The 26379-nt window shown below is 43.1% G+C and overlaps 1 protein-coding gene across 1 annotated transcript in view; it reads left to right on the plus strand.

Annotated features, from left to right (window-relative positions):
• Positions 1 to 5091: 5091 nt before the first annotated feature.
• tmem131 (transmembrane protein 131) overlaps positions 5092 to 26379 on the plus strand; it is a 39232-nt gene continuing 17944 nt past the window's right edge. The window contains exons 1-19 of the mRNA XM_012861146.3: positions 5092 to 5350; positions 8097 to 8158; positions 8662 to 8702; positions 11818 to 11886; positions 13395 to 13515; positions 16968 to 17084; positions 17178 to 17300; positions 18679 to 18759; positions 18853 to 19003; positions 19090 to 19146; positions 19244 to 19305; positions 19398 to 19506; positions 19952 to 20060; positions 20169 to 20322; positions 20400 to 20570; positions 21147 to 21257; positions 21478 to 21612; positions 26004 to 26108; positions 26205 to 26291. Coding sequence (XP_012716600.2) covers positions 5176 to 5350; positions 8097 to 8158; positions 8662 to 8702; positions 11818 to 11886; positions 13395 to 13515; positions 16968 to 17084; positions 17178 to 17300; positions 18679 to 18759; positions 18853 to 19003; positions 19090 to 19146; positions 19244 to 19305; positions 19398 to 19506; positions 19952 to 20060; positions 20169 to 20322; positions 20400 to 20570; positions 21147 to 21257; positions 21478 to 21612; positions 26004 to 26108; positions 26205 to 26291 — 2040 coding nt within the window. The 5' untranslated portion in view covers positions 5092 to 5175. The remainder of the gene's footprint in view (positions 5351 to 8096; positions 8159 to 8661; positions 8703 to 11817; positions 11887 to 13394; positions 13516 to 16967; positions 17085 to 17177; positions 17301 to 18678; positions 18760 to 18852; positions 19004 to 19089; positions 19147 to 19243; positions 19306 to 19397; positions 19507 to 19951; positions 20061 to 20168; positions 20323 to 20399; positions 20571 to 21146; positions 21258 to 21477; positions 21613 to 26003; positions 26109 to 26204; positions 26292 to 26379) is intronic.

Genomic DNA, 26379 nt, shown 5'->3' on the forward strand with positions numbered 1-26379 from the left:
TTTGGGTTTTGTTTTTTTGAACTTTTCATTCACTCCCCACTCTGCTCAGTCACCTCTGCTGCCACTAATTAGCCTCAAGTCACTCCACCTGATCCTCTGCCTACATATACCTGCCTCACCCATCCACTCCCCGCCAGAACGTCTCGTCTTGTCTCGCTACCTGAATGTGGTTTTCCCCCAGCGTTTGTCGCTCAGCCATCTGATTCTGTGGACCTTGCTAGTTGACTTAACTAGTGTTTGTGTGCACTATCTGATTCAAGTGGTCCCTGGGGATCCTGTGCTTCGCTCTGCCCTCGCTGGGGACATGCTGGCTGCTTCAGATCAAGTCTGTCCGCCCGCACCTTGCCAAGTCTGCCTGTATTCCGGTCTAGTCAGTCTCTGCCTGCAGCTTCTGGTCGTCTGCCTGATCCTGCCATCTTCACCCGTTGTGCCGTCTCCGTCATCTCATGCCATCATCAGTCATTACAACCACGTCCTGTCAGCCACCATCTTCATTACTCACAAACTTTTTAATTACATTAACTTTCTGTCGTTTTGATTTTGGGTTCTCCACGTACAACCATTACAGCAGCTGGTTGCAGCGCCATCACGAAGTGTCCTCACAGCCCATTGGGAGGACAAAACATGAGCGTCACTGTTGCGACACTTGAAGCATGTCTGAAATAGCAGCTGTCAAAATCAGTTACTGAATAAAGTTTTGAATAAGTCGACGTTTATTAATGAACCAGACCCTCACCGGAAACAGAAGATGAAATAATGTAATCCGAATTATGAGTCCCAATGCAATCTCACATTTCATACACAATATGGTGAACCACTGGGTGTTGTCGGTGAAGCGCATAGCCAGGTCTAATTGGGCAACAAATGTCAATAGCCTGCCCAAACATACAGCTAGTTTATTGGTTTTATTTAACTATTAAGAGTTAATGGTCATGGGTTTCAGTTAGAACATTTCCAATTCAACATTAACATGCCTGTGTTCTGATAACAGACATCACAGAACACCTTCAAAAATCTTGAGAGGTCTCTTGGAGGAGATCATTGACTAGAGTACAGAAAGACACACTTGACTATATTTTTAAACAATTCGCTGTAAAACATGGACTGGACTTGGGTTCGCTGATTGTGCACAGAGGATTAAACTTTCATCACCAGATGGTCAGGCAATCCTGAAATCCAGAAAATAAAAAGGTAAATGGCAGAGATGGCACTTTCATACTATGCTGACAACTCACGCACATTTCTACATGCAGATTAGTAGCAAATTGGGGTTCAACACAAGGAAGCTGGAATTGTAAACTTTAGGACTTTAAGACAACTTGTGCTTTCTACTGAACCACAGTTGCCCAGAAAAAAAACAAGATGCCTAGTATGTCATGTCAAAATAACTCTCTCGAAGAAGAAGAAAAAGAAGAAGAAGAAGAAGAAGCAAACCGTACATTTTTATGCTCTCCATCCTAACATGCTATAAAAACAGCCCACATTATCAGGAATACATACTTTGTGGATGAAGCAGGAGCATTTTTTCACATGAAGACCCATGTAAGATGTCGCATACAGGGCAAGAAAAGACACAGTGAGACAGCAGCTAAAAGATCTTATAGTCTAGTAATTGTTTTTTGATGAGATAACTAGTCAAAGCATTAAGTCCTGGAGAACTCCATAATTAACACTGGATTCTGAGGCAGATTCTTTAAAACCTTATACCTGTAAATCCTGTTTGACTCACTGTAACACATGATTTGTGTGATGCCCTGAATCAGCAAAACACTAAAAGTAGAACATGTTGACGTGTAAGACTGGCGGAACATTGCATCATGTGCAACACATAGCTGTGGCGAGCCATTTATCTGTAGATATTACCCTTCTTACAGCTACTAGATGCTGTGTAAGCCACTATCTGTGACTTATACTCATTTGTACATTTTTAAAAGAAAAAGTACTACCTTGGGAAGCAGATCGGTGTTCGGGTCTAATTTTTGATCTACATGTTAAACAGTTTTGACGTCTTTATGAGATCATTTCCAGACCTTCTATGCAATTATCTTTTTCATCTTTTATGTATAATTAGAAAAGTGTTGTGCCTAAATGTGCTTAAGGGTTGTGGTTTTTATTACATGAAAGCGAAAATGAGTCACCGTGGGTCATGTAGCTGAAATATGAGAGAGAAATATGAGTTCCAAATACAGAGAATTACTATTACAGCATAATGTCAGAGTAAACGCACCAACGGCCCTGTGAATCAGAGGAGGTGAATCAGACAGCAGGAATGGCCAACCTTTGTCACTCTTATCATACCAGTGACAAGTTATCTTAGTGTTATCTTCTAAGTGCTGTTCGACATTGGGGTTTGCTTAGCCACCCAAAATCAGCTAAATTGTATATGCACCATGCTTTTCTTTGAATTTAGCTCAAGCTAAAATGCAAAAGGACTTGCGCTGGACTTAATGAACTCACACTATCTCCATTTATCTTCAGTTTAGTCTTATATATCGATATTGTTCTCAAACACAAACGATTCCTTTGGCTGGATTTGCCGTACGCCAGATCACAAACCTCTATCTTTCATGTTTTAGATTTTCAGTTTGTTGACCAAAGCAAATCCCTTGATAATTTGCCTTGGGCTACACAAGTTCACTGCCTTTCCAGTTTTATCATATTGTTTGGAGATTTGCAAATGTGGGAGGTAAATAACTGATAAAGTTAAAACGAGGAATCCAGGACCTTGCAAAAGTATTAATTTGTCTTAAACATGTTCGCTTTTTTTCGTCTTGCAACCACAACGTATGTTATGGTTTATTGGAATGTTATGTGTTTGGCCAGCAGAATGTAGGGGCTTGATTCTAAAGTATAAAAAAGGATACAAAGCTTTATTTTTCACTAAGAAGTCAGAGGGGGAAAGACATTATCACAGAATGATGCTACCACCATGTTTCACGATGGCAATGGTGTGTTCACGATTAGGTCAGTTCTCTGCCACATACAGTTGTTGTTTTTCACACTTTACAGATTTTGGGTTGTAAAGAAAGAAAAACTGGCTTTTTTCCCACATTACAACTACACACTTATTTTCTGTTGGTGCATCACATAAAATCCACATGAGATGCTTTAAGGTTTGGGGTTGTAATATGACAAAATGTGAAAAAGTTCCAAAGGCGTGTTATGGAAACACAATGTAAGATCCTACCATCAATGGTAGATGATAGAAGAAAGGAAGGTTATAGGAATCCTTGGTCTTCGTTAACATTGGGCAAATGTGGACTTGCAATCGAAAGGTTGTGGGTTTTAAAGCCCTCGCTCCTTCATGAATCGTCTCCAACTGGTGAAAGTTAGGCTGATGTAGACTCTCGTTTTATCCCGTTTTACTTTCTCATCCGTCTCGCTGGTCAAAGAGTATGGATAGTCCTCCATGTCAACAGAGGACGGATATATATATATATATATATATATATATATATATATATATATATATATATATATATATATATATATATATATATATGTAAATATATGTTTTTGTTTATATTTATAAATGTTATTTATAAATATATAAATAAATAACATGCAAAATATTTCAGCACATGATTTTCTCAGTACTTGATAGTCTTAGTACATAACATAAAAGTATATGGCATTTTACATTTTAAAAGTTTTAAGCCCCCCCGAACATGAGAAAATCCCCGTTATTCGATGCTGTAGCGCACTTAATCCCTAGTTACTGGGGGAAAATAGGGAGTACCAATATGGTGGCTTGTGGCTTCAAAGCGACTCGTTCTAACGGTGGGCTATTAACAATCCAGTGTATAATAGAGATCAGTGCGCCACCCATGTATTTATAAACTGGTAATTCTAAGATATGAGAACACTATTTATGAAAGTAATACTTGATTTTTGCTAATAGAAAGTCAAATTAGTTACACACTGTCCCTTTAAGTTTTAAATGCACTTGGAGTGCAGTGGATACTGAATTTGGTATTGAACCAGACTGACCAAAGGATAATGCTCCCTGTCAGTCTGGCCACGCTAGGGATTCTGGGCAACCACCTACACTTTTCCCCAAAGGTCAGACATCCGAGATCAAATTTTTATTTTTTTATTATTATTTTTTTTTATTTATTTATTATTTTTTTATTGATAATAAAGGGGTTTACAAACAAGCAAAATTAACAATACAAATGAGTAATAAAACAGACAAGACAGTAATGCCAGGGTGTTACATATCAAGCACAAACAAATCGAAAAGCCAATAAATAAATGAAAAATTAACTCAGAAAGATATTAAAGTAAGAGCACAAATCCATTGTCTTAATGGCTTTTCTATTTTTTTTAATATTCGAGAGATCTAATATATTGTTTGAATTCCTCTCTAAAGGCTGCAAAGCGAGGTTTCTGATTTGAAAATTTAGATTTATGTATATGATATTTGGCAACGAATAAAATTAGATTGATAATATGAAAAATTTTAGTTTTATTAGTGGGATAAGAGAAGAATCCAAACAACACATTTATATAGTTAAGAAATCTGGTGTCTTCCATCTAAATATTTGATTATTAATAAGATCAAAGAAGTATCTTTTAAGATTATCCATCGTTTTTATCCCTGTAAATTTTTCCTGCAACAATACAAAAAAGACATTGACACAAACTGGTCATTCTGCCAATCCGAGATCAAACAGAGCCCTCCCTTATGTGACGTCACCTGGGGGCATGTACATAGACGCTTGTTTTGACGGCATAAAGTTTATTTTAATTAAAGAAGGTTTTAGCCTGCTTAATAAAAAAGACAACAACACGGTGTAAATGGATAACATTAATTTTTCAAAGTCAGAAGAGCCCGGCTAGTAGCTTTAATAAAAAAAAAAAATACACACATTGCCTGCTGCTGCTTCTCAAGTGTAGGCGAATAATTCACTGCTAATAAGTAGCAGTGAAAATGTACATTTTGTAAAAAAAAAAAAAAAAAAAAAAACCGCTGCGCATTACAGTGCCTCGGGAGGGAGGGAGTCTGAGCTTGCTTGTGGCAACTGGTGACGCGGCAGAGCAGGAAGGAGGAGGAGGCTAGAGAAGGAGAGGCCAGCGAGTGGTTAGCTGCTGCCGCTGCTCGGTGGAGCTGCAGTTTTTTTTTTTTTCCTCTCACGGCTATGATTGACAGAGGCAGCAGAGCTTTACACGGGCATGTCCGCACGCTCGCTCGCTTGTTGTCGTAACAACAGAGAGACCTGCAGCATGGCGAGTCCACAGAGAGCCCAGCGCTGCCGCCGCTGCTCGCCCGCCGGGAGGACAGCGTGTCTCGGACTCTTCAGGATGTTATTTATTGCCGTTGTTCACGCGGCGCGGGCAGATCAACAAGGTTGGTGAACTTAGCTGGCTGCCTCCGCGTTAGCACGCGCTAACTTCCGTGGACGTTTTCAGGTGAACTGCTTAGCCAAGTTTGCCACGGCCTCCCCTCCGTGGAACAGAGCGGGGTTTTTTTTATGGTGGACCCTGGTGTTTATTAAACACAGCTGAGAATGAAGGGACTACCGGCGGGCTGTTGCTAACGGGGCGGTAGTGAGTGGCCTTGAAACGCTCCTGTGAACGGCGCTAGCTTCGCTCGCCGCTTGTTGTCACACCTTCCGCGTTGGGCCAAGTGAAGCTACATCTCAGACGAGGCGCAGCAGGGGGGCTGCCTGTTAGCACCGAGGCTAATTGTTGTAATCTAATTTTAGCGTTAACCTGTCACCGTGTGATCTGAGCGCTGCGGAATGCAGATATGTCAGATTGGCCAGGCGGCCATCGAGGTGACTTCCTCATACCGGAGGGGCTATGTGTGAGCAGAGTCAGTCGGAGAGTTTGAGTTTGTAAACGTGGCTTTTCGTTTTGGTTCCTGACCCTCTCCCGGGTCCGGCCCGGCTCGGCTCGGCCCACAGGCCATATGACAGTCCGGCTGGTATTTACCCAGCGCCGTCGGCGGCTCGCTGCTGTCATCATACCTGCTGATCGGGTCAGGTCAGAGGCAGGCGGACAGGTGACGTTCACTGTCAACATCAGCTGTGGGAACTTTGAGTCCTGCCTGTTACGGCTGTTTTCCCACACAGAAACCTCTCCCGGCTGCTGGGTGTTTCGGGCCATCGGAAGATGTGAACTTCTGCACACCTTTCCACTGAAAAGCATACATCCTTGGTATTCAGGTGCCACCAGAGGTGCTCTGAAGAAATGCTGGCACCATTATTTGCAATGCAAATCAATTGACCTTGATGTGGAGCTGCCAAGAGCCAAAGGGATGATTTAGGCAAATTGATCTTTGCTTTAATGGAACCTTTCAAAGTAAAAGTGCAGTGGAGAAAATCTGGAGCAGAAGTGGCTGCTACAGTATTATTTCTCTCTAAAGTTCAAGCAAACGCAACTGAACCTTTTTGTATATAGTTTAAAATCCAGAGAATAAAGCTAATTATTATATTTTTAGTCACCAGTCTGTCTGTTATAAAAAGCAAACTATCAGTGTATGCCTCTTTAGTTTGTACGGCTGTAAACTGTTCACCTGTATAGTGCCCTGAAAGATTTAACCGGAGAAATCTTCTAAACTGTGTACAAGCAGTTTTCCTCGTCTCCAAGTTGTGTGGGAACAGGTGCCAAGCGGCCATGTTGGATTTTAAGGTCTGGCTTGGTGAGGAGCCTCCAACATTCCCGCTCAGAAACTTCCAACTCCAGGTTGCAGATTAAAATGTCATTCAGTACGATGAGACTTGGAGCACAAAGTAATTACCCCGATGAAACTTCTTTTAAGAGGAAAAACCGCTTGCTTAAGTCAATTTAGTTTAAATGAATATATTGGTGCCCCCTCTGGGGTTAAACTCTGTACGCTTTTATTCACACCTTCTGTCTAAAAATGGTGACGTGGGATTTTAATATAAAGTTGTAAACACTTCCTTAACCTGCGACACCAACAAACGCACTCGGCCAACAGCTGTCAAACATCGGTCTCTGCATCTCTAATGTATTTCTTATTAATATACTTTTTTTTTTAAATGGGCTGCGTTTAACAAGGCATTTATATTTGCACGCTTCCTGGTTTTGTTTGACCGCTTGTGGGTTTAGACCCTAAGCTGCGCCGCTCATACTGTAGGCCGGTAGGAGGTTCTCACGGTCTCATAGCCCTTAGTAAAAATACCAACGTTTGACACACACAAAATGTAAACTGCGATGACTATATTTGGGTTTGTTCGACTTCTAATGTTATAGCATTTATCGCTGATTGGGTTTCATACTCAGCAAGCTAAGCAAAATATGGAATAAACATAAGTTAGCAGGTGGTGGGTTTAAAAAGTTCCCTCCTACTTGCTGCCTTGTTTGCATTGGTGGTGAGAAATGCCACATCACGTCTAAAAAGTACCAAAAACATCACATAACATTATTTTTTAGTAAAGGCATGCTTCAGAGGCAGGAAATGTTAACTGAATGTTGCAGTTCAGTCAGACATGCATATGGAAGCAAAAGGTCGAAGCTGAAGAGGGAACTGTTAGGTCTTTAATGGTGGTGCACGGAAAGCCCCTTAGTAGACAAAAAAAAAAAAAAAAAACAGATCTGCACAGTCGAGTTTCAGGTATTGAAAATTGATGGATTGAGCTGCATGGCAGTGGGAATATATACGATGTTGTTTGGTAAAGGACTCGCTACCTTTTCCACAACCCGACACCTTATAAGAGCCAGAAATAGACGGGCGCTTGTAGGCACACCGTTCAGCGGGGCGTCCTCAGTCAGAAACCTCCAGCCCAAGCCACAGGTTCCCCTCTCAGGGCCCTTTAAACCAACTCCACAGTTAAAGAAGACTCGCTCGCAGCGCGCAGACCATTTTCTCATTTGTAAATAGGAAAACGTGCGGCTTCAGGAATCTATTTTTAAATGACGTCTAATTCAGCTTTTTCACCAGAACAGCGGCTCAGTCGGCAGCTGCCATTTAAAAGCAGTCCCTCCGTCCGGTGGTGACGCGCTCTGCCCTGCTAATGCGTTGACATGGCAGCTATTGTAGCATCATCAGTTTTGTGATTCTCTTTTTTACAGTTTTGTTCTTAACTATAATATTAATACCAATGATGTGTTTTCTGGTGTCTTCACAGCTTTCATTCAGTCAGACACAATTCTAGAGGTCCTACACTTTGGTGAGGGCAGCCTTTTACAGGTAAGGGCTTTCTACCATTATATCTGAACATTTGCATTAATATACAGTAGGGCTGCACAGTATATTGTGAAAGTGGTACATTTGCAACATTGGTTTACCCAATATGCATATCCTGGAGAACTGCTTGGACTGCAGAGAGTGACGGCTCATCATTTCATTTTTTTTTTTTTTTTATGAAGCCTTGTGATTGAGATGGAAATAGATTTGATTATCCTTTAAAAGTGGAGATAGACTACCCATTACATGCCGGCGGGTTGCTCTGGACCCAAAGCAGAAAGACTTTGCCGCTGTTTATTTATCCGCAAGCGATATCGTGATCAGAATTGACCAAATATTATCTCAGATCACATCTTTAATCCGTACCACGCAGCCTAGCTATAAAGCAATAAGAAACTGAAAAGGAAACTTTAGCTGACTCACTCAACAACTTGCAGGGCTCGTGAATAAACAGTCATATGGTTTACGTTTTAATAATAACTTCCTGTGTGATTCTTGTCTTGCAGGCGGAGTCTGATATTGATTTTAGTTTATATCATCAACAGAGGTATGGCACATCTTTCTCTTTTTGCTCTATTTTGGCTTTTAAAGATCCATTTGAGTTTTAAAAACGAGAGCTGAATGCACAAGTTTAAATGTATTGAACGTTTTTGTGTGATCAGAAACATAGAAGCTATGTTGATGTTAGCGAGGTCTTTGTTCTGCTGGAACCTGCAGTACACCTGTTAAAGTTTTAAGCATCCATCTTTTGATTTGACAGCAAGTTGCTGAATTTGGCAGCCCGGCCTGTAGATGTTGATAACGGAGCAGAACCGCCTTCTTTGAGCCTCAGTGTGCTCTCTCTCACTATGGTGATTAGAAATGTATCATTATGGACAGAGAGACCGGCGTCCCATCCCTTTTAGTTCGCAGCAGTGGTCAGATATCGGGCAGGAGAATGTGTGTTAAACATGCACATTCTATTGCTGCAAGAGAAGCAAATTAATTATAGGGTCCGTCCATATTTTTATTAGCATGCTGCTACAGTAAGAGCCAACCTATGGGGGGTTAAAAGTGGTGCATATTTCTGAGTGTGCTTGGCAACGTGATGTCCACCTGCTCGGTCACGGCGACTTCTCCTCCTCTCAGCGAGGCCAGCAGGGCAGACGCGTGATGGCCGGCTGACAGCGCGCGGCCGGCCGCGGGTCACACAGGCAGGATCTCTGACCGCGCTGAGTGTACACAAGCAGACGGTGGAGAACTTTAGGGAAGTTAGCTTTCTAGTGACTGTCGGCACATCACTCACTCTGTTTGAATTACAGTGAGTCTCTCTGCGCCCGGGTGCCGCACTGATTTTAGATTTTTTTTTTTAATGCTGTGATTTGTTAGGATGGGACGGTGTGTCCAACAGAGTGCTCAGAGATGCCCCCCAACCACCACCATAGCTGGCAGGAAGCCTGTAAAAGTTAGCTGACTTGTGGCATGATGTTTCTGTTCTGTGGTCTGCAGCCATTGCAGCTCGGCGTGCTCTGCAGGGCTCTAACACTCGTGTGTTTTCACTGCTTCACTCTTCGCATGCTATGTTAAAGTCCACAAACACGTTATCTGGTGGGATCATAGCCCGAGTGCTGACAGAGGGTTGCTTGAATTTCCTTTTTTCTTTTTTAAAAACACAACACTTCCTCTTTTACTCCTCTGAGTCTGTAGAGCTCAGTAGTCATTTGTGTAAAGCAAGGATTTCTCTTCATCAGGAATTAAAACTTCGTGTGCATCATGCATGTTTCTTTTTAGGCCTTTCTTATGGACTTATCAGTCTAAGGGCCCCCTGACACGAGGCATATCAACCCTGCCTGCCATTACAACCATCAGCCTCAGTGGGTTTGATTAGGAGCTCATGTGGTGGCTTTTAAAGAAGCACAAGATTATCAAGCAGAAGGAAAGGAAATGTATATATATTTTTTTTTAAAAAAACAATTTCCAAATAGAAATCTGCAAAGTGTGCTTCGTATTTAAACCTCTTTTTCCAGAGAACATTCTGGAGAAGTTTGAAGAAGCAATAGGCTTTTTTTTTTTTTTTACGTCACCTGGAGCGCTGCTTACTTAATCGTCTGAAGAGGAGGAGTATGGCAGAGCCGCAGACGCGATGAGAAATGGCCATTCACCTAAACCGACCGGCCAGACCAGGAGAGCGCAGAGCAGAGACTCACCCAGGGAGGCCCTTGGTTACTCTGGAGGAGCTGCAGAGATCTACCGTCCAAACGGTGCAACTTAGCGGCGGCAGCATCGTGCCGTGAAGAGGCTTTTCTTCAGCAGCTAGAGGGAGGCTGGTCAGTGGGTACTGGAAGGTGGACAGATGGAGAGTCAGCTTCCAGCAGGACAATACAGCCTGAGCTACAGTGGAACGCTGTAGATCTGATTATATTCATGTGTTCCAATGACCCAGTCAAAGTCCAGACCCACATCAAATTTAAAATGTGGAAAAAGACTTAAAATATGACCAGAGTTAAGGAGTGGGGTATAAATATGCATTTCTAAATGTGCAAAGCTGGTAAAGAACCACCAAGCTCAGCTGTAATTGCTGCAACAGGAGGTTTTGCAAAGCATTGAAAATATTCCTAAAATAATGTTTCTTTAAGGGGTGTGAATACTTTTCACAAGGCAGTGCAGCTCAGGGAGGAAGAGCTACCGCCTTCCCCGTGATCTTTCTGAGCGACTCGGTTTACACGCTGACATTCACCACATCTGCTCTGGAGTGCTGAGCAAAATGCAGCAGAGGATTCACAGCCAGGGTTTTTTTTTTTTTTTTTTTTGCCCCAAGAATCTTGTCAGCAGGCATATTAACGGCACAAAGCGAGGACAGGCTGCAGGTGACAGCTTATCCCGCAGGAACAGCCAATCTTGGCACATTCTGCCTCCTGGGGGATGTAAATCCATCCCGCCGCTGAACTTGCTGGCCATCGGAGCGCCGGGGGCCCTCGGCTTTTGTTGGGCTCCGGCCGGCGGAGGCCCGGTAGTAAAAAGGTGAAACGGATCCCCGGCAAACTGACACCAGGGCGGCGTTAACGTAATTACATGGTGGTTTCGGCAGTTTAGGGTTTTTTTTTTTGTTACTTTTTGCAGAACAATGTGAAGTGGTGTCATTACAGTAGCACGATCCAATCAGGTATTGGCCCTGGAACGGGGATCAGTCGCATGCGTGGTAAGACAGGCGGGACATTGAGCTCCAGCTGACTGCCACGTCTGTTTCCCTGATCAACTTCCTTTAGCATGAGATTTACATAAAGGCTCGCGTTACACCTTTCTGCTGCGTGCGCCCTCCTCCACCGAGGAGGAGTTGCCTCTGTCTATTGTTTAGATACACCTGTTGCCGGGCAGGTTCTGTGGGTTTTACAGCTCGGCCAATTCTTCATAGACACCAAAGTGTGAAAGTGACACGGAGAGCTCCTTCTTTTATTTCTTTTATTTTTCTAGTCCCGCGAAGACTTTCGATGTAGACATGGCGCGCTGCGGATGGGGAGGATCCCATCGCGTTCCTTATGTCCTAATTAAAGCCAAAGCTCAGAGTCCTTTCTCTGTCTAGTTTTTTTTCAGGTTTTATTTTTATTTTTTTAACTGAGCCCAAACATGGATATTTGTGTTGCTTGCCTGCTGTTGCTGCTGTCACAGCTTCCCGTCTCTTGCAGCACGTCCCCACACCGAGGGAACTGCCGACCTATACGATTTGAACCTCCAATGTTAGACTTTCATGAACAGTGAGTATTTCGTCCCTTCTGAAAATGAATTTTGTCGTAGTTTGCCTCTCGTTGGTCAGCTTTGTCATTCACGGTCGATCCCTGTTGATCGTGCAGTGTGCAAATGTGCTCTGCCAGCAGGTAACTGCAGCTCTCTAATGACACATCGAATAAGATTTTGCTTGATGTGACAACCTGTCGTAATATAAAGACTATCCAGGACCTTTTTTTTTCTTGTTAATTTGTGGCTCACCCAGAAGTAAAGCACAACTCCACAGCCAACACAGCTACGACTACTGCAGACCCATCAGATCGCATATCTAGCGAACAGTGGCAGCTTACCTGTGCAGACATGGCCTACTTTACATTTGCAAAAACCGTCCGCCTCTCAGTTCTGACCAATGAAGGCTGGAAAAATCCTCATTTTTGCCCAAGGTGGCAGACACATCGACTTAAATGTTCTGAAACATAGCTGGGTTTGTGTTGAGGGTTAAAATGTCATCGTCTGATTTCTGTGGGAGGGAAAGCCATTAAAACACCACAGGAGCTGCTCTTCATTTTAATACCATACCATTTTCATATCAGCCTCTGGGTGGTTGGAAATCAAGAGTCTATGGTCTGCTTTGAATGGCGAATCAACAATGTGGAGATGGCAGCTGAGCGGGGCCAAATCCTGTCTCCACAGGACGTTTCTGCCTCTCCTTTTACTTTTAGTAGTCAACACAAAGGACCACTGGCCGCAGATCAAACCTGCTGGCTCCATTTTACACCTTCTTTTTCATAGATATATTGACCAGTCTAATAAAGATGCATCAAAATATAAGACATTGACTACAGTTGGGCATTTTTTCAGGCTAATAGGTCCAAAGTAAACAATAAAGCACTGTTCTTCAAGTCCTGTTGACTGAAACGATCATGGCTGTGAAATTGGTTGTGGTGTGAAGAAGACTCAGAGCTATTTTCATAATCACTGGGATGTTTTAAAAGCAAGTCAGGAAACACAGAAATGTAAGAAGCTGCTTTAAAAAAAACAAAACGTGATTTTCTAATCATTGTCGGTTCATCCAGGCTGTAAGAAAGAGCAAAAGTTTGAGCCAATAACAGGAAGGCTTTGAAGCTTTCAGCCTCTGTGATGGAACAAGCTGGATATGGAAATGTTGATATACTTTTTTTTTCATGCTCTAATCGTGTTAGATGTACTGCCGTCCAGTAAAAGATGCTAATCATTTTGTCTTTGCTAGTTCTAAAGTGTGTGTAGTAAATGTTAATAAGACCCTGTATTGCAGCCGTTTTTCTCTGTGTTTTCTGTTCTGAACAACTAATGGATGCTCCCAAAAAACACTTACAATGGTGACTTATATATAGAGAAGTGATTTAAATCAGCAGCCACAGGTTAAAGCTGTATAGAAACCAGGGATCTGAGGTCTCTCTACAAGTTCTGGGTCTCAGTTCTTTTCCATCAGCTTGGTTTTTCTCCACAGCGCCGTCGAATGCCTGCACTGACAAAGCCTTCTCGTCTTCCTTTGCAGGCCTGTTGGAATGCCAAAAATGGAGAAAGTTTATTTACATAATCCTAGCTCAGAAGAAATTAGTTTGATATCAATATCAGCAACAACGGCACATTTTCACGCCTCCTTTTTCCAGAATAGGGTAAGTAGTCGCCGTTTTAATCTTTTGTTCTGAATCTGACAAATGCAGCAGGTTATCTGCTAAAGGTAAGGAGGATCCCATCTGTCTCAGCTCCAGCCAGGATGTGTGACGGCCGTATTACCTCATGTGTGTCCTGCAAAAGATGTTATACCTTAACTTGATCAGGGCTTTCATTTCTGCTAATAGTGCAAACATTAATTTGTCCTTAATTACTTCCCTGCTTAAAAACGATTAACACTAATTAAGGAAAAGGAAAGTTTTCCGCTCAGTGGGACATCCTTTTGGTTTTTCCTGCTTTGTTCTCTGGTGTCTGAAGTAAACAAGAGGGCGGCATGTACGTAGACACGGAGCAGTGTGAGAGACGGCGATACAAGACACGTGCACATTTCTGGGTGTTGTAGTCCTGAGCTATGCGAAAGGCAGGGTGTCGGGTTGTTTAGCACACAATGAATGATGGGAGGGAGCAGAAAAAAGCAGAAGCAAGTGACTCATATTGTCTGGTATGCTTTGTACGGGCTTTAAAGCATAGCTCATAGTGATACTCGGTGAAACATTAAACAGCCAAGGCCATTTGTCTTTTCATGGCGTAAAACCAAATGAGTCAACGTTTCTCCGAAAAAGGATTCAATGGCAATAAAAGATGCAGGTGCAAAAAAATGTAAAGTAAATCCTCTTTAACAGCAGTTCACTGGTTTGACTGCATGCAGCAGAAAGCGGCGTAGTGGCCTTGAGGTTTTCCTGGGAATCTTGTGGCGTTTGTGCGACGGCAGCAGTTCAGACAGTTCATGGAGAGGGTGTGAAGAGCATCTGGCCATAACCTGAGGCTATTGCTGCAGCGGCTCTGAACCCCCCGTGACCTTCTCAGCTCCCCTCACCATCCTCTGCAGGGTCCCTTTGGTTGGCCGTGCTGCAGCCGGAGTCCCACGCCGAGACGCCGTCTCCCAACGCGGCTCATTACAAAAGATAATCAGCATTCTGATGGGGTCTGAAATGCTGCATCTCCTCTGCAGCACGATGACTTCATATCTTGTTGAGTTTGTCTTTGTTTTTTTTTTTATGTGCAGCAAACAGCAGCAGCAACACATCTCTGCTCTCTCAGATAATGCTGGGATATTAAAGATACTGAAAGGCACGTGTGGAATTTTGTAGTAAAAAGGAAAACGCACACATTTCTGGAGATGTTTGCTGGAGGAAAGCAACTAATGCTCTCACTTTTAGTCTTTGTTTTTCTTTATCTTGAGTATTGTGTAATCAATTAGGCAATCGATTACTCGCTGCGGTTTATTCCCACATGAAACTGGAAGATATTTGTGGTTTGGAACGCCATGTTTGTGTTTGAAGAGAGGAAGCTGATTCAGTTTTGAATGGTTTGCCTCCCATGTAATTTCTTTTCTCCAAATACTGACATGCCAAGCAGATGTTTCATCTAAAATACTCTCTGGCCTACAGGCTGACAATTCCCGTGTCCTTTTTACTGGGTATGGGTTGCTTTTGAGTCCCAGAAGGATGTTTATGGCAGTACAGCTTAAGAGCAAATGCAGAAAATTATTATTATCATATATTATCACTCATAAAAGATGCAGAACAGTTTGACGGCAGCACTTTTGTTTGAGATGTGACGAATTAAAAAAAAAAAATGTTTTGGTGATGGAAGCACATAAGGCAATGGTACATTTTTCTAGACCCCAGGCGACGGGATGAGCTGCCATGTTAGACAAGCATTTGTCTAAAGTTAGTAAATGAATGTCCAACCAGCCTGGCTGTCAGAGTGGACAAATCACCAACTCACTCCATGCCGTGCCTCTTATTTTGACAAAACATTCTGTTATTGTTTAATTTTCAATGTGACATTTTCTGGTTCCTGGTCAGATTTGCCACTTTGTACATCCTCTTCATACCCAGGCGTTTGCCGCTTCTTATTTTCACACTTTCATGTCATAGTCATATACTTAAAACCAGTGCGTATCAATGTTATTGCTTAGTAGGTATGTAGATAGTGGTACGAATAAACTCATAGGCAATTTCATTGTGTATTATTTGCTGAAGGATTTTTATTTGACCTTCAATTTGTTCGTTTTGATCCTGATTCCTGTTTGAACCAGCTATGAAATAATGAGAGCTTATGACCCTAGTCTAATCACATCAAGCCAATTCTAAGTTGTCTCCTGCTGGTAGATATTATTTCTTTGACCACATTATTCAACATCACCCTGGTGGGGTACCAGTTACCTCGTGGTTTCTGCAAAATGTCCAACTTTATCCCAATTCAGTCAAAATAATACATTAAATGTTGCGTAACCTGCTTAGGTTTCTACAGTTTTTTTCTTATCTTATAGATCCAGTTTAACAACATTGGCTTCTAATATAGCCTCACAAATGAAAGTTGTTGAAAAAATTAATTGCAGGTTTTGATTCATGGTGTTACAAATTGTAGCTTTATAAACTTTTGCTTAGAGAACTGACTAAAACTGCTGACTATTAAATGTACACTGATAGCAGGCGTTTTGCACTAGTCTGGTTTTATATTTAGAGATAACAATTCTCACATCTGTGTGGTTGGGATCACATGATCTAGTTGCATCAGAACGCCACGAATGATTAGTGGTGGAGCTTAACTGCTTGACTTGTTGCTTATTATTTGTAATTCATAACAAATATTTATCTAGGTTTGTTTTTTGGTAGGGTTTTATTGAGGCAGAGCAGCAAACATTCAGACTGGATTTGTAGGAGCCACTTAGCTCTTACAGTGGTGAGACTTTATGAGCAATCTTAGTTTGGTTTTTAATGTTTGTTTATTGTTATACTAGCTTATTATAATTTACAGGCTCACCAGTAAATTCTTATGCAACATATTTTAAGCAAAAATGTGAATGTTTAATAAACGCGTAGAAGGTTTGATGCTGTTCATTATCAGACCTGCTCGTTTTGCGCTTTGCACTGTTGGGTAATCCAGATTCTTAAACATTTTGTTTTTGGTTTTATTCATTTGTACATTTTCCTTCCACATATTCTACGCTGCAGACAAAAAAAATATTAGTCTTGAATAAACAAACAGGCTGATTTGAATCTTTCTTCATGCTCTTTCTTTTAACATCTGCATGAAGCAAGTTGGGGGGAAACCCTCAAAACCTCAGCTGTCTTTACGCTGTGGAACCGGAGATGTCACCATAAGATCTATTTTGCGTTGTCTTTACTGCACAGTATCTAACAGCATCTAACCTGAGCATCATATTGTGAAAGCAGATTTTGTAAATGGCATCCTTTCTGGGAAATCTACAGCAGAAACCCACAGTTTCCGGCTGATGATGTGGGTTAGCCTATAGCTGTAATGCTTTCATGGCGAATATTGGGTTGCCTGAGGTTGTTATGTTGTGGCCTGTTTTGCCTGACGGTCATAAAGGTGTTTCTTACACTTTCAATTATAGCCTCTCATTCTTCTGTTTCTCCTGCAGATAATTCCACCAGGAGGGAACACATCTTTCGATGTGGTGTTTCTTGCTCGAGTTGTTGGGAATGTAGAAAACACTTTATTTATTAATACGTCGCATCATGGAGTGTTTACATACCAGGTACAAAGCGAGCAACCTCTCTCCAGAAGGTGAGTTTCCAAGCCCAGGAACACCGGCGCCACTAATTCTGCCTTTGGATCTCCTGCCTTTCAGGTTTTCGGGGTCGGCGTCCCCAACCCCTACAGGCTGCGGCCCTTCATAGGGGCCCGGGTCCCTGTGAACAGCAGCTTCTCCCCTCTAATAAACATTCACAACCCGTACAGTGAACCGTTGCAGGTAATTTTAAGAGATTATTCCCACTCAAATGGAGTGCCTTGCAGAAGTATTCATACCCTTTGAACATTTTCCCATTGTGTCACTTTACACCCACGAACCTCAATGCTTATTAGATGACAGGCCAAATCAAAGTAATTTCAATCCTTAACATAATAATTTCAATAATTAATTACTTTTTTTTTATTTTATAAATGCTATATAACCAAATCAATCTAAATATGTAGACTGCTTTAAACTCAACTATATAGATTTCAATTGAGCCCATAATAGTCCATTCAAATCCAGTTTTATAAAACCAGCTGATAAGATGTCTTCTGTCTGAGGAAGTAGGGCCGAATGCTTTGACTTGCTGTCTTTGCAGCAGTCTGATACCACGCATCCATGTGGATATGAACACCTCCCGTTGAACAGGACAAAACCTCCAGCTGTCATCTGCTGGGACCAACCCGGGCTTTAAAAGACAGAGCAGAAGCACCAGTCCCAGTAAATTCAATGCTGAACAGTAGAAAGTAGCTTCTTCAGTGGGTTTAACCAGGAAAGATCAGCTCTGAGCCGGTTGTACAATCTATGGGATTAAAAACGGTACAAATGGTTAGTGGCAGCACCAGCTCTTTCACTGGCTTTGTCCATCATTGTGAAGTGAGATTTTAGTGACATGCTCTCGGTCTGGCCTTTATTCAAGAGTGGCAAGTAGAAAAAAGTGCTCTAGCTGGATGAGACAACAACGGAGCATTTTGAGCTACACACAAAATGCTCCGATTGGTGGATAACTCGGACTGCACATCACAGAGACACACGGTGGTGGCAGTATCATGCTGAGGGGATACGGTGCATTAACAGGAACAGGAACGCTAGCCTGGTGCCATGAGGACACGGATGACTGGAACTTGATACACGGCAGTGGAAGAAAACCCGTTGGAGACTGAAGACTTGGGGCTGGGGTGGAGGTTCCTGTTTCAGCAGGACGACCCGTAACATGTCAAACGTTGATGGTCACAGATTTTCTCCATCCAATCTGACCGAGCTTGGGCTGCTTTGAAAGAATGGGCAACCTTTTCTGTCTCTGATGCTCGTAGAGTCGGATCCCAAACGGCTTGCGGCACAAGGTGAATGACTCAGAGGGGCCAAATGCAAATCCATGCTTCAATGTTTAGACTTTAATATGCAAAAATGATGACAGTGCGCGCACATCTCCTCTCACTTCCCAAATATAAACTAAGTGTTGGCATATGGCTTCAAATTTCAGTGAAACACATACATTAGTATTGTGTGACTTGATAACATAAAGTTTAACAAGGTACAGATACTTTTACAAGGCACTGTGCATCCACACCCACGTACTGGATCAGTTTATAGGACATTTCTGTGCCCTCCCCAGGTTGTGGAGATGTATTCCAGTGGTGGGGACCTGCATTTAGAGCTTCCTACGGGCCAACAAGGAGGCACCGGAAAGCTCTGGGTGAGTTGCACTGGTTGAAACGAACGCTGCATCCTGCCGCGTCTGTCAAGAAGGGCGAAGAATTAATGGCAGCGACCTCCTCCGCCTTTTTAGGAGATTCCTCCCTTCGAGACAAAGGGGGTCATGAGAGCCAGCTTCTCTTCAAGAGACGCGGACAACCACACCGCTTTCATCAGGATCAAAACCAACGCTCCAAACGAGGACCAGTTCATCATCCTCCCCGTTGAGGTGGAGGTCACATCAGGTGAGCTCCTAAACCCGCTGAATCCACCTTCGTGCATTTTACCCCCAACGTTACCGTAACTCTTCAATTTCAATTGCTGCTGGCAGCTCCTGGTATATACTCCTCCACAGAAATGCTCGACTTCGGTACACTTCGATCACAAGGTAACCAGAGACGCAAGAAAAGGCATTTTGTAAACCATTGTGACATGACCCCCCCTCCGTCTGATCGTCTGCTTTCTTTCCTGCCTTTACGTTCCAGATCGCCCAAAACTCCTGAATCTACATCTTTTAAATTCAGGGACAAAAGATGTTCCAATCACAGTGTGTATTTCCATCCGCCTTGTGAAATCCTCATCCTTGAAGACTCGCTGGAGCTCCCGACTGAGGCAGTAATTTTTGTTTCCTCTCTTCAGAGCGTACGCACAACGCCATCAAACGAAGCAGTCACTGTGGACTTTAAAGCAGTTACACTCAAAGCTGGAGAGAGCAGATATACTAAAGTTGCAACTATTAGTTTTGACGGTAAGCAAAAACCGTTTATTTTTCTGTTTTTTTTTATTGCTGACGTGAGAATGTTTTTGAGAGAAGAGGTGATTATTGGAGGGATGACTCGATCTGTCTGCAAGCCCCATTTCCACTGAACACTTTGGCGTTACGAGGGAAATTGAGCATGATGTCAGTTTCCTGCTCAGTAGTGGTCAAACGTGTGTTCAGAAGTAGTCTGGGTGTGGTCCCCTCTGTTGAAGATGTGCTTTTCACAAGATATCCACCTCAGAAATCTATTGTTTATTAAGGCACCGTGCCAACCTTTTAACAAAGAGCCTTTGATGCTTGTTAGACAAGCGTATTGAAATTCTGGCAGATCTAGACGTTTCTAGTTTACTATTACCCAACTTCCTCTTTTGGGGCCCTGCATCTTGTCGCAGGAAAGCTTATCTGCTCTGTCCATCTTTGTTCCTGTTTGCAGCCTCTAAAGCAAGAAGACCATATCAGTTCTCTGGTAAAATTACAGTTAAAGCAAAAGAGAAGAGTTATTCCAAGCTCGAAATCCCATACCAGGCAGAGGTTTTAGAGGGGTGAGTTTAAAAAAATAAAATAAATGGATAAAAACGGCACAAAAAAAAAAACATTTTTGTTTAATACAGCTTCTTTCGCCGTTTTCTGTCTGTCTATCTTTGCGGCAGCTACCTGGGCTTTGACCACACAGCGACGTTGTTCCACATCAGAGACAGCCCCGTGGACCCAGTGGACCGAGCCATTTTCCTCACAAACGCCTTCAGCTTTGCGATCCAGATACACAACGTGTCCCTGCCCGAAGAGGCCAAAACCATGTTTAAAGTGAGTGCCAGCAGGACCGGCTTTCCCCCGGAGCGCAGGAACAATTTTCCATCTTTTTCCTCTTCTCTCCGTTGCAGGTGCAGAACTTCAGCGCGCCCATCGTCATCCCTCCACACGAGTCCCGTTACATTTTTTCCCTCCTCTTCCGGGCCGTCAGACCATCCATTCACATAGACAGCAATATCTTGCTGATCACAAACGCGTCCAAGTTTCACCTTCCTGTCCGGGCTTACACGGGCTTCTTGGAGGTAGGCGAATGGCGTAGAAGTGAGAATAGCAAGAGTTCCCACATTTAATATGTTAAGTAACCTAAACGCCCACAATCGCTGCTGTCGGCGTAACACACACACTTTGCAAGTCACATCAAGTCCCAATACAGGACGTGGAAGTATAAAACAGTAAAGTGACAAGCCGTGGAAAGGTCAAAGCGGTACGAATACTTTTGCAAATCACTGTAACGACAAATCACAAATTTCTCATAACCAAAAGACTCAGTCCACCATTATTGATCCAGCAAAGAGATAACGAGTTCTGGATTTCCTAAGACCGTGTACTGGCATGTCAATGTTGTTCTATGTGCAATGAAGGGCTTAGAGGCCCTATTTCTTTTTTTTTTTTTTTTTTAGAAAAACACTTGAGTAACAGGTTGATCTCCCTTATTTGACTCACTACAAGGCCCTATTTGTGCAAAATAATGAGGGCTCTCTACCAGAGAGGAGAGAGTAGATCCCATAGTGTCACTTCCCCCCCCCCCCCCCCCTTTTTTTTACATCTGTTGTGCACTGTGTGGGGAAAATACTGACTGTGTTGCCTGTTGGGAACAGCCCCTCGTCCTGCCCCCCAGCGTGAAGGAGAACGTCCTGGACTTCGGCGTACGCAGCGCCACAGACGCCAGCAGCATCGTATTCGTGGTGGTCAACAGCAACCCCATCGAGGTGAGAGCGCACACAGTGACGTAACCGTGCTGACATATTACTTTTTTTTTTTTCACAGACGAACAGGCATCTCTTGGGCCCACGTTGCTGATAAGCCCTCGTTGCTGATAAGCCGTGCGAAACATAAAGTACAGTCACGCGTTGTTCTGCGAGAGAACAGCTAGATCCCTTGTCCAACACTAAGAACAATGACTACAGGTATGTGATTTCTGTCCTCCAGCTGGAGATAAAGTCTTGGCTGGTCACAGGAGACAGCCTCTCCATGGAGCTGCTGAAGACGGAGAAGGGAAACACGAGTGCAGCACTCGGTCACCTGCTGGAGCTGCAGAACTCATCAGCCTCGCAGCGCAAAACGGTGAGTCCCCCGTTGTGGCACCAAACCAGGCAGAAGTCCTTTGTTCAGACCGAAAGCTTTTCTAAGCTTTCCGCGTATCTGTGTGTTTAGTTCAACATCCCATTTTGTGTTTTCTTTGGAAAGCAGTTCAGTTTGACCTCCTCTGTTTATTTTAGGATAAGACCTTATTGATCCACTGCTGGGGAATGAGTCAAAGAATAAAACCAACACAAGCCTTCAAAGTTATTGTTTTATAGATTCAATATTTCAAGCCTGGCTTTCTTGTGGTTTTAATGAGCCTGGCTTTCAGATACTGGCAAACCCAACATCAGCGTCTCCAAAACAATTACAACATTGCATGACATCAGTAAGAAAGGATATTCTACACAGAATTGCATGACTTGGGCTCTTTTTGCATGAAGTACTGCATCAGTTCTGCATGTAGCTGATCAGCTCGTGGTTCTGCGTAGGTGTTATGGAGCCCCAGGTTGCTTTTGATGGCGGTCTTCAGAACGTCTGCGTTGTTGGGTCTGGTGTCGCTCCTCTTCCTGTTGGCTGCTGCACAGACTTTGTTGGGGAGTTCAGGTCAGACCAGTTTGCTGGCCAATCAAGCACAGGAACACCGCGGTCATTGAACCAGCACCTTTTGGTAGCTTTGTCAGTGGGGGCAGGTGCCAAATCCTGCTGGAAAATTAAACCAGCATCTGAGGGAAGAATAAAGTGCTCTAGAAGTTCCTGGTAGACGACGAAGACATGGTACCTGAAACCATCACTGACCCTCATCCTTGACTTCAAGCGATGTGGATTCTGTGCCTCTCCTCTCCTCCTCTCAAAATATTTCCTTTATAGTCCCATAGAGGGGATCTATGTCCCTGTGTTTAACCCATCCCTGAGGGAGCAGTGTGCTGCCGACACTCAGTGGCACACGGGGAGCAATCTGTGGTCCGGGGCTTTGCTCAAGGACCCAGAGGGAAAGATTGAGGTTTGAACCACTGACGTCTGGGGTCTCTCCAAGATTCAAACGCCCGGCTTTCTAACCACTAGGCCACCACTCCCACCAATTTCCCAATTTAATGCAGAATTTATTTTGATCTGAATGAGGACTTTAGACAACTGAGCAACAGTCCAGGTCCTTTTGTCCTCAGCCCAGATAAGACGCTTCTGACGTCATGTCTGGCTCAGAAGTGGCTTGATGTGAGGAACGGGACATTTGTAGCTCATGTAAAGGATTCGTCTGTGCGTTTAGTCTCTTGATGCGCTGACCTGGCCTCAGGCCACGCCTTGTGAGGCTTCTCCAAATTGTTGAGTGGCTCTGAAGGCTGGTTATTTCCTGTTCCTGGTGCACCTTTTTCCTTTTTCCTTTTCACTCAACTTTCCATGAATACAGTATTGTACTTTGTTTATACACAACTTTTCTGAGACACTAGTTGTGTTTCCATTACAAATGTGCGCAAAACATTGTCGATATTCTGCTAATTTTCGATAAAACACATATTCGCAATAACGTACCGCGCACGTGACGTCACCGACTCATGAGCAACGCCCCTTTTGCCGCTTAGGTAGGACATACAGGTAGAGAACGCCCGTAGCAACCAGCTATTACACGCACAACAGAACCAGCGATATGGCCGACTTTGCAGCCGTTAAACTTTCCCAAGACGATGTTCCAGGCGCACGGATTACTGGTCGCACTGTGGAAGAACACACCAACCTTCAGCTTAAACGATGGCTTGAGTGTCGAGGGCTTAAAAAAAACGGGCCGAGTTGATCTAACGGTAAGCTTTGTTTTTTTTTTTCCTGCGCGGCGGTCATGGCGTCGTAGGCCGTTTTTTTGTTTGTAATCACCGTCCAGGAATGGGTATATGTTTAATGTTTGTCTCATTTGAAATGTTTTTGAGTAAGCTATCCTGGTAGCAGGCTATCATGTTAGCGCCTGCTACCATGATAGCCTATATGCTGTCATGGTAGCAGGCGCTACTTTATTAACATGTCGGCCACCAAAATACTCTTACCTGTTCACTACTAGATGTCGCTGGAATTGGGTCAGGATGTTCTTCGGTTGGGCCCTTTCCTCCGACAAAATGCTTGCTACATATGTACTTGAATTTGGTAACTTTTTCCGGGTTGAATTGTTGTGTAGGCCGACCGCCCCGGTGTACCAGCGCACACATTTCTCCTTGGCAGTCTTGAAGAAAACATCCTTCATATGCGGCCGATCAGCGTACCTCGAGTCGCTGTTGCACGTTCCATAGCAACAATGTTTAAAAACCATGGTTTTAGATTTGGAAAAAGCAGTCGTTTACCGAGTAAAACCTAGGCTAACGCATGTCTCTTACAGCGAAACAACGGCGGACTATGCAAGCTTGCCCTACTGCGTACCACGTGATGTGACGTCATTGTGACGTTACGTTTCTAAAAATAGCTCGCTCGTGGTACGCTATTGCGGTGTTAACATTAAATAAGAAGCGCAATTAATATCATACGCCTAGCTGTATAAAGACATCAGATATCAGTTTGCTTGCCAATGCGTGTGTTGCACAGATGCAGATTAGAATGTTGTGACTGAGAAAGAGCACTTTGTGTCTGCTTCCTTTTGAGATTAACAGCCTGTGGCTACAGAAGTTCACTTCTACTGAAACTGCTTACTGTAAGTCTTCACCATACAAGAAATTGGTACAACTGAAAGGGAAACAGGCTGTACCTTTTTTACTGGAGACACCAAATCCACTGCTGTGGAGTTTTTCTCATTCCTAATTTAAATGTAAAATTGCTCGTAGGTCTGTGCTGGTGGCTGCTGCAGCTGTTATGAACGTCGATGTTTGTTCTCGTGCTCAGCTGCCAGCGAGGGAGAGGAAGGGTTTGAAAATACATATGTAGTTAAAAGATGTCAAAATACAATATTTCACCTCAAACAGCACGTTTCAAAGGTCACAACATGTTTACTGCTTTAATTGGCTTGACATAAATAAAAGTTGTTTTGAGATTTCATATGAGTGGAGGCTTGAACTCGTTGAAAATGGCCTAAGAGTGCTAATGATGAAGCTCGCACCTGTTTAAACAAAGATTTTCATACAATAAATCTGCAGTATGTTTCGACCAAAGCCTGGAGTTAAGTTTATTTTAAAATGTGGCGTCAGTGATGCTATAGTTGTGCTTTTTAGCTGCTGATAAATAGCTTAAAGCCTTCCCAGGGCCTGGGAAATTGTTACAATGTGCTCCAGTAGAAGGGATTAGGAAGCAGCTCGTTCCTGTAGCCCAGGTGGGGTTCTAGGGGGAAATTCTTCAGAGTATTGTTCTGCAGTATTAATATGTACGCCAATGCAGTGCTGTGCAATAGTTGTTAGGGTGATGGGTAAGAAAAGCACCTTTTCACGTCACTGAAAATATTGCAGAAGCTGAGCTTGCAAATCGGATGCCAAGAGTCCTCTCAAGCTGTGATTTTATTAGATTTTTTTCATTATAAAGCGCTTTACAAACCACAAGGCAACCAAAGTACAGGGGAAGAACAAATAAAATAGACAACAAATGTGTCAGTTGACAAAAAGCAATAAACAGTAAAATACAAGGTTGACAATATAAGCAATATTTGATGCAGCCTGTGCTAAAGCAACAAATAGCAGTGGTCTGCTTGTAGTGTATTGGGCTTCGTTAAAGCTTTGTTTAAGGTGGAGTTTATGACTGACCCAGGGCTCACATTGAATGCCATGTGGGTCGCGGTCCTGAGAGCAAAAGTTCACGTGGTCCTTTCTGTTGCTGTCCCTCATAAATGATTAAAAAAAACAACCATAGTTTTCAGATTTTAGGCCAACACCCATTACTCATCTGCTTAAATATCCTATTTCATCCTCCAAAAGCCTCTGCTTCCTCATGTTTCTGTAGTCTACTCTAGTCAAGCTAGCTAAGTCGGTGCTGTGATTTTATTCTGAAATTCACCAGAACATTATCCTGTCTGACATTCGACGTTTCTTTCGTTTTTATAGCCTAGCTTTGCTTTCCTGAACTTTGAATCAATCCATGCCACACTTTTCAGATTTATTTTGCCAAGCAAGAAATAGAAAACCATGCATCATTTTTCCTCCACTTCACAATTTTGCTCCACTTTTGTGTTGATCGGCCTGATAAAATCCCAATAAAGTAAATCGGGGATGGCAATTTTAATGTGCAAAAAGTTTAAGGGGTAGCAATACTTTAGCAAGGCACTAGTGTTCTTTTCTGTTAAAAAAGATGATTTAGTGGCTTGTTCTGCTCAACCAAAGCTGTGTGTTGCATTAAGTAAAAAAAGAAAAAAACCTTCTTGACCAATCTGTATAATATGATTGATTTTGACTTTATAAAGTGCCTCGAGATGACATGTTTCATGAATTGGCGCTATATAAATAAAATTGAATTGAGTTAACTTCTTGTCTCCTCAGGTCATACTAGCATCTGGCTACTATGCAGCTTTCAGAGTGACCTTAGTGGCCAAGGCCCTCGAGGGCGTCTATGATGGAGCCATTCACATCACAACAGATTATGAGGTTAGTCCATCTTTTTTTTTTTTTTAGTTTTAATGGGGCAAACGCCAGCTTACATCGTCTCTCGTGCTCACTCTGCCTTTGTTTTTGTGCCTTCAGATATTAACCATCCCAGTGAAAGCGCTCATCGCAGTGGGGGCGCTGAACAGCTCACCCAGGCACATCGTTCTGCCGCCTTCATTTCCAGTAAGTAACGGTCAGGACGAAGGCCGCCCACCAGTTTGACTCCGGGGACACACGGGAGCGTTTATGAGGTGTCTGAGTCCGCATGAGT

This window comes from Fundulus heteroclitus, chromosome 9, assembly GCF_011125445.2.
Source record: "Fundulus heteroclitus isolate FHET01 chromosome 9, MU-UCD_Fhet_4.1, whole genome shotgun sequence".
In the NCBI taxonomy this organism is placed as follows: domain Eukaryota; kingdom Metazoa; phylum Chordata; class Actinopteri; order Cyprinodontiformes; family Fundulidae; genus Fundulus; species Fundulus heteroclitus.